Source organism: Musa acuminata, chromosome BXJ1-1 (assembly GCF_036884655.1).
Source record: "Musa acuminata AAA Group cultivar baxijiao chromosome BXJ1-1, Cavendish_Baxijiao_AAA, whole genome shotgun sequence".
In the NCBI taxonomy this organism is placed as follows: Eukaryota; Viridiplantae; Streptophyta; class Magnoliopsida; order Zingiberales; family Musaceae; genus Musa; species Musa acuminata.
Genome location: NC_088327.1, coordinates 1,808,328 through 1,821,339, shown reverse-complemented (window position 1 = coordinate 1,821,339; position 13,012 = coordinate 1,808,328). Strand labels below are relative to the sequence as shown.

General features: G+C 35.5%; 1 protein-coding gene across 1 annotated transcript in view; it reads right to left on the bottom strand.

Moving 5' to 3' along the window:
• The window catches only part of LOC103979781 (uncharacterized), a 35,659-nt gene extending 24,045 nt beyond the window's left edge, over window positions 1-11,614 (bottom strand). The window contains exons 1-8 of the mRNA XM_009396004.3: window positions 11,356-11,614; window positions 10,336-10,454; window positions 9,227-9,272; window positions 9,075-9,147; window positions 8,931-8,988; window positions 7,285-7,380; window positions 3,909-4,026; window positions 838-1,104 (exon numbers count right to left, since the gene is read on the bottom strand). Coding sequence (XP_009394279.2) covers window positions 838-1,104; window positions 3,909-4,026; window positions 7,285-7,380; window positions 8,931-8,988; window positions 9,075-9,147; window positions 9,227-9,272; window positions 10,336-10,454; window positions 11,356-11,451 — 873 coding nt within the window. The 5' untranslated portion in view covers window positions 11,452-11,614. The remainder of the gene's footprint in view (window positions 1-837; window positions 1,105-3,908; window positions 4,027-7,284; window positions 7,381-8,930; window positions 8,989-9,074; window positions 9,148-9,226; window positions 9,273-10,335; window positions 10,455-11,355) is intronic.
• Window positions 11,615-13,012: the final 1,398 nt, after the last annotated feature.

The window sequence follows — 13,012 nt, the reverse complement described above, 5'->3', positions numbered from 1 at the left end:
TTAACGTTACATTTTGTAAATATTATGTGGCACACATCAAGCACCTAATGTGCAAGCAGTTCTTTTTGGAGCTGTTTACAAGATATTAAAAAAATAAAGAAGGGTTCCTATATTTTAATTGTGTGGACCTCTTTTTCATTCAGTTTCACATAATAGAAATATTACTAATGTTGTATCATATTTGGAATAAATTGATATGTGTATACTTCAATATGTGCCAATGACCATACAAATACAAGCATCAAGCACCAGCAGAAACCAACACAGACAATACAAAGATGTGCCCCGTGTTACAATGTTCAGAACTTATATATAGTGTGCTTTATGTGTGGCGTTAATTGAAATGAAATTTGAGAAAATCGATAACAATGTACCATGCGGTTGACCCATTTAGAAGATCTTAAAATATTCAATTCCTCCAAAGCCTCCCCAGGATCCAACAGCAAAACCCAAATGGAGGTCAAAGGCTTCAAAAGAAGCCAGAAAGGGGCCTATAAAATTTGAAAGGTTTCTAACAACAGCATATCTAATTAACATCAGTCAGTATCAACTCAACACAAAACAATCATACCAATATTACCAGCAGACTGGAGATTTAGGACACTACTGAGAAGACAGTTGTATACACATCCAATGTCTAACAAGAGACTATAATTCTCAATCTAATTTTCATATTGCTATAGAACAGTAATGAGCTTGGAAATTAGATTACTATTCCAGAAACCTTAAATTTGAAACATTAACCTTCAGTAGAACAGTCAACTAGCAGATATAAAATCCTGGCATAGTGAAGAGAAGAAATTCAGATCTAGTATGTATCTTCAAGGAGCTACTTACTGCTATGTGCTTGTTCTGTTTCTCCATCCAATGCATCAGTTTCCCTCTAATTCGAGCTACTGCTTCATACCATAATGCCAGTGCAGAATCCACTCCCAACGGAGGCCAATGGCTTTTTCCGCCCTCTGCAAGCGGTGCTAATATGCTTGAAAGCATATTACATAAGGCATGATATAATTCACTCTTTCTCTTGTGAGGAGTACAATTGAGAGGATTAGCTTTTGCCACAAAGGATGCTGATGCATTCAAACCACCCTCTGTCTTTACCTGGCAAAAGTCAAGGACCAAGTCATACCATCAATAGACAAAAGAAAAAGAAGAATTTCTTTAAGCATTAAGACAGAAATTTTTTGAAGATAATTTAAGTAAAAGAAAAATAATTTCTAAAAATTTTTCAGTTCCTCTCACAATAGTCTTATTGTGGAGTTATTTAGTATCAGATAGAAGCTTCCTACAACTAGGCACCAATATAATACTTTTATTGAATTTTAGCTTTCCTTCGGTCTTTTGTTATATACCTTCTATCAATTGATTTCCTTTTTCTTTTTTGAACTAGATTAAAATCCCTTTTCCCCGACAACCAAATTTACTTCTAATAAAGTCTACACATCACATAAACTTGAGCTTTGCTTAGCATGAGCATTATCACACATTGTATAATTCATATTAACAATTATTTTTTCAATATTGACATATCCCAAGTGCACATTAACTAAGCCGGTAATTTTGACGACTTAAAGCAGCCTCTTCAATAGCAATCCTCTAAACAATGTCGCTTGCACAAAAAAGCATGGTTCACCTTATCGATCCGTACTGGTGTACCAACTAGCTATCGGTACAGTACGTACCAAGCCGTACCAAGTATACCGACACATGGTACAACGAAGCATACTGATGTACCGCTCATATACCGGTTTCCTATCGGACCGGTACATATCGCTCATACGGAGCAACATGCCTCGGTACGACAAACCTTGCAAAAAAGTGCCATTTATAACAAAATAACCAACTAAAGCCCAAAATAACTAGAGCTCCTAGTGGCCTGAGCTAGATTGGACCCATCGAGCCAGACTATAACCAAGATAGATCTGAGATTCTGACCAAGTTACTTCAACTTTCAAGCCCTGCACAGGCTGGCTCATATCATCTCAAACGAATTTTTGACATCATCTATATTCAGCTCGGGTCAGTCCAAAGCTCATAACGAAAGCCATAATCCTCCATGTTCAATTGTTGATTTTTCTCGAATGGACATTGTGATGCCTATTGTGCTAGATGCACCAAGCTACCTGCACCATGGCTGTCTGCCATCCTCCAGGTCTGTCAACACCACTTCCAGAGCCAAACATTGTTCACCCTCTCGCATTCCCTCTTCTTTCTTCTGCTTCATCTTATCTCTTTATCGACCGCTTGATGCCTCTCTATAACTCATCCAATGCCTGACACAGCCTACATACCTCTGGAATGTCCTCTTACTCGACACCAAAGCCACATCTAATTTCTTATCTATGGCCACATCTAATTTCTTATCTAAGGCCACATCCCTAGCCTCTTCCTTATCTGAGGCCTCATCTCCTTGAACACTAACGCCACCTACAACAGTTGGTTCCACCACAACTGAGTCTGCACCCTTCCATCATTCTCTCTTTTTTCCCCCTCTTTCGTCCTTTTCCCACCCTGATGCTGTTCATAGAACTTAAGAAATCTGCAGACTGGCAAACCTTATATTGGGTATGCTAATAATTAATATAATAATAAATAGTATTGTATACTGAAAAATCTTTAGCTGTCTGTTGTCTTAACATGATCTGATAGCACAGGATTGTGTATGCTGATACCTTTGTGGCCAAACTTAAGTAAGCTTGCATTTCTGGCATTTGAACAAACATTGAAATTGCTACATTCTTTTAATCTGTACTGTCATATTACTATCCTGAAATGAATAAAAATAAGATGTTACCACAAACAAATGCGATTAGCATGAGAAGTAACAATATGATAACAGATCTCATGTCAGCACAGTTTCCTTTTGAGGAACATAGGAAGGGAAAAAGCCCAGTGTCACCACATTGTTTATAAAAGACTGAAATTCATTTTCACTACTAATCTTGAAGTGCAGATCACAAGAAAAAGCAATAGCTTATTGGAAAAGGATCATCTTATTTCAGATGGCCTGGTCCCTTTTCTTTATTAAGATGACTATTTTGTGTTTTTTTCCTTTTAAAAGCCCTGTCACCTACGGCTCACTCATGAGTATTCCTCTCCTCTGTCCAACGTTTGATCACCACGGCTGCACACAATCGGCCTCATCTACTGTGCATCTCCTCCATCTTCTTTCCTCTTTTTCTTTTTCCTTCCTTTCTTCTTCCTTCTTCCTCCCCCCTCTTCCAGCATAATGGTACCGCAGTATGTTCTGACATACCATGTCTCAATACACACTGGAACAAACCAGACCTGTACCAATTTAGCCATGGACCAAAACAGATCTAGCACCCAAAATTAAAAACCTTGCCTAGCACTACCTCTATTACTTGTCAAGGTGCTTTCTCTAATTAGGTCACATGATAGCAAGTCAATTTGCAAAATGTTTATCGTTCAAGACTTGTTTTGCACAAAGATAATGGAGAAGAATATAATCCATAAGTTTGTTTATAGTTCCATAGCATTTGCAAGCAGCATCGAGCCATCAACTTTGAGTGAGCGGCCTTAATATAACATTCTTAAGATTTGCTGTAAATATCATTGCAATGACTCTCGTAAGTCACATATTATGGTGATTGTAGATAGTGGACGTATAACTTATGTCCTCGTAGAAAAGTTACAGAAGTTTCTTTAAGTATTAGTTAATTACCTTGTCCATAGAATCTCATTTTGTGATTTTCAATATTTGCCATGTCGACATATAGGCAATGTGTCATTTTTGTACTCCATGTCCATGCTTATGCTTATCGCATAAAAATAGTTAAGTTAGAACATCATTCTCAGAAGAAAACCAGTAATTTGATGATTTAGTAGTGTAAGGCTTCATAAAAAAAAACTATGATTTCATGTACATGATATGTAACACATACTCCCAATTTAAGGTAGCGCATCCCATTGATAATACTAAGTGTCTCACTTCTGGCAACACTAGTATCGATACGCCGAGTATTAAGCTCCGTAAAAAATCGTTCCGTCACTGAACTGAACCTGCATGAATAGATATACTATACATCAACAACTTCTAAGAAACAAATTAATCTCCAAATGAGATGTAATGTCTTCCTACAACGATGATTTTTTAAGCTAAAAGACAATGACTATTTAGGTTCAAACTTTACCCAAATGATCAAATTGATCACCGAGTGTAAATTCATGTGGTTCACTTATACTTGCAAATAATAGTGCTCTTGGAGCTTTTTATACAAATAATAGTACTCTGAAGTCTGAACTTAACTAAACATATGACTTTTTACAAATCTCAATAGCTGCAAAATATCCATATGTTGTTGTTGTTGTACTCTTGGAGCTTTATACTTGCAAAAATGGAGAAAAGTAAATTGTGATCATCAACAAGTAGCATTTTTTAAATCTTATTATTTGAGAATGACATAGCTCTAGCTAAAGTAATATAAAACAGCACATGTGAGTTTATTAACTGATATTGTCATATACAAATTTTGCAATGATGTCATAGAAGGATGGAATCCATGTCAAAAGTTGTACATATTATGCTTCAAGCACAAGTAAGTTGATATGGTATTTGAAGTGATAAACCATACATAGTGAGCAGCAAAACATAATGGTATGCTATATACAAAAAATGGAGATGCTAAACTAGGGAAAAGTAAGAGCATGATTTCATAAACAATTATATACAAAAGGAATGAAAAAGAAAAGGATTGTCAAATAAAATGAGATTAACAAGTTCTACAGGGGAAAACCTCATAGTGATCATAGTTTAAATTTAAAATACTTTGGGCTGATTGGAATAACATTAGTCACTGAGAACATGGTTTAAAAGTTAAAACACCTTGATTGGATCAGTACACACCAGTTGGTATTTACCAATCCAACCAAGCATTGATATTGGAACACAAACATCGGTACAACTCGACATATTACTCATGCTTTTCATTATTTTATTCAATGATATCATACAAAATTTTCAAAATTCAAAAGCATGAAGCGCTTTAAGGCATTGATATCCCTTATTGCCTAAAGTGCTAGGTGCTCACCTGAGTAAAGTAACATGCTTACCTCTAAAAATTTATAAAAAATTTAAATATAAATATAGTCATTACAACAAGAAAAAGGGGTGGTGGGTAACGGCAGTGCCAATGATGAAAGGTACCAAAGAGAGAGAAAAAGAGAGAGAAGGGAAAAGAGAGAACCGAGAAGAGGGAGGGGACTGCAGCAGCAACAATGGCAGAAAAAGTAACTTTCACCATCTTGGATAGGTTTCCTACAGGAACGAAATGCTTAACAATAGAGAAAATGACCAAGAATGAACATGTTTAAAATGCAAAGATAGTCATTACAACAAGAACAAGGGGTGGTGGGTGTCAGCAGCATCAATGATGAAAGGTAGTGAAGAGAGTGAAGAAGAGGGAGAAGGGAAAAGAGAGAAGCGAGAAGAGGGATGAGACTGCAGCAGCAACAATGGTAGAAAAAGTAACTTCCACCATCTTGGATAGGTTTCCTACAGGAAAGAAATGTTTAACAAGAGAGAAAATGACCAAGAAAGAACATACTTAAAATGTAATTCAGTGATTGATTTAGATATACAGATATAATATTAATTATCAAGTATATAGCTATAAATGAAACAAGAATGTTGCCAGACAAGAAACAGTGTACCCTGAAAATATTTGATTTATAATGAGAATATCAAAAAGGATGAAGAAGTATAAATAGGAAAGGGTTAACAACTTAATGCACAAGCCATAAGTTGGGCAAAGCACCAAAGGCTGATGAAATAATGTTAAGTCATGCAAGCTAAACTTAACATCAGTGTCTGCCATATCGAATCGTACCGCCCATAGGCGGTACGTACCGGTCCGACAGACCAGCGGTACGCGAACCGCTCGGTACCGGTCCGCACTGTAGCGCACTGTAGCAGTGCTACAGTGCTCGGTACACCGTACCATACTGGTACCGAGCCCAAATCGAAATACCGGTACGGTACGGTATTGCGAACCTTGCTTAACATGTCCAAAGAAGACCATAATGTGCATACCAAAAGGCATTTTCTCACTAGAATTAAATAACAACAATTTGCAGTTCAAACTTCAAACTTCAAACTTCAAAGTAACAAAAACATTTCTTGGTTTAGAAAATGAATAGCTACATCAAATAAAAAATGCATTCAACTATTTAAGAACCTTTCTAAAGAGAATTAAAAGCTTTAAAACAACGCTATCCATAATCAATTAGTCATGTCACTTCAGTGCTTTAGATGATGTTAATGAAGGAGGTAGTTGACCTTTCACAGAACTGCCAGTATTACTATACCTCTACCCACGAGTCACCAAAACCTCGATACAATGCCTCACAGGAAAAAGCAATGTTCTACATGATGGATTCAAATAATGATTGTTTGAAATTACACTCATAAAATACTAGATTAATTCTTAAATCATAAGATGAAGAGAAGAAAATAGTGGGAAAGAAGATCAAGAAAAAGAGAACTGATTCCAGTAAAGCAGCAAAAGGAGACTGAACTGGTTTTGAAATCACCATAGGCTTATAGTTTTCTCCAATCCTTCCAACTACATAAATGAAGCATTTAAGTGCACACTTTTGTCTCATAGACCAAAATGAAAAGGATGACTACTCAAATTTTCATATTTCGAACTTGCTTATGGAACTTCAAGTATTAATATGAAAACCATGGGCTAACCCATACACTAACATTGTTGCTTAACAAAATATGATTCATATCAAAATATATAAATATCCATTCATAGATTAGATGTTGTCATGAAACACGATGATTCTTCAATAACTATGGCGGAAGAGACTTTCTGTTACGAAATATATATAATTTAACAAGCTAAGAATAAAAAATGTTCTTACGAAGTGGCAAAACGTAATATGACATCATTGAAAGAAATGCATACCCAAAAATAAAAAGAATGATGATTCAAAAGAGGAAATATGTACAGATTAAAGACCAACTTAATTCATAACCAGTAAACTGCCATCCTTATCTTAAAAGCATTTAAGGATGGCATATTCAAAGTAACAAAACATAATATGACATCATTGAAAGAATTGCACAGGTAAAAATAAAAAGAACGATGATTCAAACTAGATAATATATACAGATTAAAGACCATCTTAATTCATAACCAGTAAACTACCATCCTTATCTTAAAAGTATTTAAGGATTTTGGGCTTCAATATAAGTATTGATTCCGAAGCCAAAAAATACTTTAATGAAGCATAAAGCAAGTGAATACATACCTAATCCGAGATAAAGCACCTAAAAGTTGCGCAACAAGATCTAAGAGAAGCCCTCGTAGATCAACCAATGAAGGGTAGTCAACCTGGCTAACAACCCTATATATATATATACACACACCACCAAACAAAGGTTCAGCAACAGCAGATATATCTTCATGAATAAACCACAGTAAAAATACCTTAATGGATTCATCATATGACAATTAACAAGTGAAGATAATTTAGCAAATTGAACTTAATTTGTGCAACCATCAGCTCTTCAGCTCATCCCTCAAAAAGACTCAAATCTTCTTTTACTTTACCATAGTAAACAAAAGAGAAAAATAAAGAAACATGGTGAAATACATAGGACATCTTATTACCAGAGGCCTTCAATTCTTCCACACAAGGTTTAAAGTTCTGGGTTGTGCTAGACCATACAAGCTGACACAAACAATTCTGGCCAAGGTCCAGTACCACAACTGGGGTCTTATTCCAAAAGCACAAGAGTGTAGCATCAACTTAATATACATTGTTCTGGTATGGTGCAGTGTACGAAAGAACAATCTGCATCTTGAACTTCAAGCAAGATCAAAAATAACCAAAGAAAATATCTCAAATTGCATGTACCAACAGCATAGTGCATGCAACCTAAAATCATGTATATTACTTCAAATTCTAGTGGCATTTAAAAGTTTTTCAGTAAGAGATACTTGAACATGTCAGAAAAGCATCAAATAAGATTGGAATAAATAAGTGGCAACAAATACGAAATTCGGATACTAATTTTACTAATCTACTTGTTTGATATGGTACCAGGCAACATGCCAAGCCCTACCATCTGGTTTCAGCTAAAAAAAATACATATCAACCAGTACCAAACCATAGTGGTACAATACAGTCCTAGTTCAAACCAGTAAATACCACTCAACATATGCCATACCAACCAATATTTGAAACCATGGTTCTGATAGGTAATGTGTCATCGTGCAAATCGAAGAAAGGATCCTCGATATATTTTTTATTCCATGTACACTTAACGATGTCAATTTATATTTACATATACCATGGTCGTCATAATATATCATCACCAGTCAACCTTTCTTCATCAATATGAATTTGCATAACCGATGACTATTTAGAAAATATTTACATGATTACTGTCTTTTCAAAAATTCTCTCTTTCTCGATTCTCTTTGCCCTGTGTTGCCCACATCTTACCATCTCCGATGCTCCTCCTTTGTCTCCTCTTCCTCTTCCACTTCTCTCCTCCTCCTATACTCCTTTTGCACCTCCCCTCCCTCCTCAGTGTCGACCAATATGCGGGCAAACCATCAAGATATACCCAATTAGTACCAGTCCAACCAGCAACTCGTATGGGTCTTGTACGGAGATTTAAAACCATGGTTGAGACTAGTGTCTCAAGTAGAACAGTAGAGTGCAAATCGATATACTTTAAAGCTACTTTCAATCAGCGTATAAATATATAAAAACTAAAAAACTTCTCAATCAAAATAATATTTCTGAATATTCACTTCTCAATGTGTATTCATAAACAATACTTCCGATGTTTCCATCATTAAAAAAAAAAACTTCTCGAACCCATGTATAAGTCGTTGGCACTAATGAAAGAAAAAGAAATAAATAAAAGCCAATAGAAGCCTCACCTGTCTGCATTAATTAGCCAGTCAAACACAAAATTTTCAAGACCAGACCATAGTTTTTCTGAAATAACTTAATTCAAGTTAGAAGATATGTAATGTAACAGATATCTGCAGGACTATATGAGATAAATTGGTAAAAACAATAACCTGTGATTCCTTCCTGGGGACAACACTCCACGAAGCGAATGCAAGCAGAGCAGAATATGCACTCCACTGCAAGCTGTGGGAGAAAATAAAAATGTATCGAGTGTGATAAAATGAACGCCAAAATCCACATGGTGCAATACGGGGAAACATACCTTCCTTTGGTACGTAGAAGCATCATTTGCACCCTTAGGAGATTCACTGGAGATGAAATCAGAAATTAATGTGTAAACCACAAGCATGCAATTGGGCTAATTTGTATAAGATACTAGCCAAAAATAATTAATTTTAAAATTAACATGTCTTGCTTGTCTAGAATAATTTATGAACTTAGAAACATCACTCGGACTCTTTTATGAAGCATGCACGTAGAATCATTTCGGAGGACCATCATTAATGTGAACCACAAATGGCGATGGAAAAGTTACGCTACTTCAAGGAAGAATATGTACGGTCCCACTTTGCATGTAGATAAACTACCATTGATCTGGAAAAAAATTACTAGGGGGATTCAAGCAGGATAAATCGGCAGATCAAGTCCTTCTTGCTGCTTTATATGGCCAGCATATGCTTGTTATAGACCAAATATTATCAGGATCTTCAATGGCATGCCTTTCAATTTGTTTCAGAACATAAGTATGACTATGAGCCCTTCCTACCATATAACTGGGCAGAATATCCATCTGATGCAAAGATCAGATATCATGTCACTACTAAAAACTTGCATGATCAGTATATAGTTGTCGAATACCACACATCATCGAATTCTTCAGGTGACACGTTGATACTGACTCTGGCAAGCATGAGGTGACAAGGTTTTATAGATTACAGGAATTGAATATGTTGGTTTTCCTTCACAAGGATCTTCCACACATGCCAATGCCCATAGAGCATCAAATTCTTGAGGTCACATGCTAGTTTATGGAGCACCCAACTGCAGTCTATGGAATCGATTGATGCTACCTATCATACCTCATTAACTTCAAACTAGCATTTCTGTATCTATGCTTGAATGTTTTAAGTCTTTTCACTTAATTAGAGCAACTACAGCTTGAAGTATGACATGGAACACTACCCTGCCATGCCGATTGGCCAACCTTTGTGTCAACCTACATAAGCCAAAACCTAAGCTAACCATGTGTTGGCACCTTCAACACAGATCGGCATGACTACAAAATCAATTAACATAATAGGTGGTTCATGCATAAATAATCAACCAAAATTAGCAAACTAGTTAAAGTAAAAATAAATTCTTTCCATGTACCTTTCTCTCCAACGAAGAAGGGCCTCCAAGAGTGGCACAGGTGTATGTCGTGCAACCATAGCTAATGAATCCAATACTTGCTCATAAGCTGGATCAGACGGCCTGAGATATTGTCCATCCTGCTTTAAAAAAAGGTAGCTAGATATGTGAAATGTAAAATAACCATATAGCATTCCACACGCATGATTCCAAAAAAAGAGTTCAAGGTCAATCATTGTAGCTCAGATCAAATAAGTGGGGATGTAAGTTAATAATTGAAACCATTCAACTGCTCGCTCCCTCCCAACACTAGCCCAACACAAAAGCATAAAAAGAAACAAAAGTTAATAGTAATATCAAGAAATCTTTTTTTATGCATCAAACCATCCCAAGATGGAAATCCATAATTTCACAAAACAATCTTTATCTTTTCCTATTAATCAATAGAAATTTCTCCGTTATTTAACGAAATATGCAAACGTTATATACATTATGAAGTGTTAGCATGTTTCAACTCACATAGGACATATTGGAATTGGCAATTCAAATTTCATTGTAACTGCATCCTGACAACATCTACCACATCATTTTGGAGACAAAAATGAATCACATGGAGCAAATAAATGTTCATCATTTAACGATTATTTCTATTACCACCTGAGACTTCCATCTACAACGTCCTCAAATGGGAGCACACCATCGTTCTGTATAATCTGAACTGTTAACTAAGATGTGAAGAGAAACAAGAAAACCTAGAAGTAGTTAAAAGAATGCTTGCTTTATGCATTTTTGAGAGTTCACATTCAAACGGAAGTATTGCCACAACGAGGACAGCGAAAACCAACTGCCTATGTGCAAGAAAGAAGGAAAAGAACTACGGTAATAAGATCGGCTTGAATTAGGACCAACGGCCCTTTACCCTCGACTAGAAGTCAACTCACTGCCCGATGCGGAGGGTACTAATTGACCTAAGAGAAAGTATTATTTCCGTAGTAATCACAAAGAAAACCGAAACTTCGAGAACAGGGTGGAGAAGCAGACCTGGGCCTGCGCGGTCTCGATGCGGCGGCGGGCGAGAGGGAGGAAGCGCTGCAGGAGCGCCTCGACGATGAGCTTCGCCGCGCTTCCGGCGTTCATCGCGGGGGATCGAAGGGGAGGAAGGGAAGGAGAAGAAGAAGAAGAAGGGGGAGGAGGAAGGAGGCGCTGCTGCCGCCCGGTCGCGGGAGCGAAGGTTGGGTCCGGCGAGATCCTTAACGGGCCATCGCATTTGGGCGAGCGAGTCGGTCCTCGTCGGGTCAAAGGAAAGCTGAGTCGGCTTTCAAGCGACGGGATGGGTTTATTTGGAAATATGACACGCATATATTTGCATATTTGTCCTTACATTGTTTGAATTTATCAGATCATTACTGGATTTTAATATAGCATAAAAATAATAACATTTATAATATTGAAATTACTTAAAAATAATTACAGTTATTATAAAATAATAATAATTTTTGTAATATTCATTGTGTTATTCAATAAGAGTTACCAATTTTCACCTAATACTCAATATTTTTAGTTAAAATTTTAAAGACAACTGAGAAACCTAAAATCAAAATTAAAAATAATCAAAACATTTTAAATTTTTAATTTCTCATAAAATCAGAAGCAACTGGAAATTTTGTTTATCTTATTTATTTGGATCTGTGAATTTTAGAGCTTCACCTCCTGCCAAGCAATTCCCAGTCATTAAACTTGTAGTAATGGCTGAAAATTATAGCTGATTTATCTATAGACACTTTTTTATTCTTAAATTCTTGTTTCAAAAGTGCAGAATAAATTTGGGTTTTTTTTTGTATGCAATTATTGGTGTCTTCTTTCTCACAAAGCAGATGAATAATAAATGCACATTATTATTAGTGACTTTTTTATCATAGTAAATTGAAACATTTAATATTGTATATTAAAATATTACTCTCTTAATCTTCTAAAATCTTGATTTTTATCCAACAAATTATATATATATATATATATATATATATATATATATATATATATATATATATATAACTATACTATTTTTGCTGATGTAATAAATCATCCAAATGATATAACAAAGGGTTAGTTACATATTACCTAATGTAATTAGTTATATTTAGTATCTCAATCCATATACTTTCAAAAGTTACACTACGATACCAATACTTATAAAAGTTAAATATTTAATCTTATTTTTCATATCGACTTGCTGAGTGGTAAATTAGAATGATACAGAATCAATATGTACTCAGTGGTAAACCTTATGATATTTCTATCGAGATAATCGATGACATAAATAAAATATTAAATATTTTTATTTTCATAAGTCTAGGTTTCAATATAATTTTTAAAAATATATAGATCAAAATAAAATAGTTAATTATAAAAGATAATGTATAATTAACCCGAAAATAAATATTCATATCCCTCTTTCCACACAAACTATGATGAGTGACTACACATGCAAGGAGGATCATAAATTGTGTTTCTACTTTCTCATTCACCATTGTCCCACTCTATCAAACAAAAGAACAAAACGAAGGACATGTCATCCACTGCCCTCATCATATGCCATCATATAACACAGGCTGAAGAACACCCAAAAGTAGTGCAGAAATGAGTATGCTGCTCCATGAAACCAATGCAAGCTTTTGCAGTGATAATTCAGTAGCCAGAT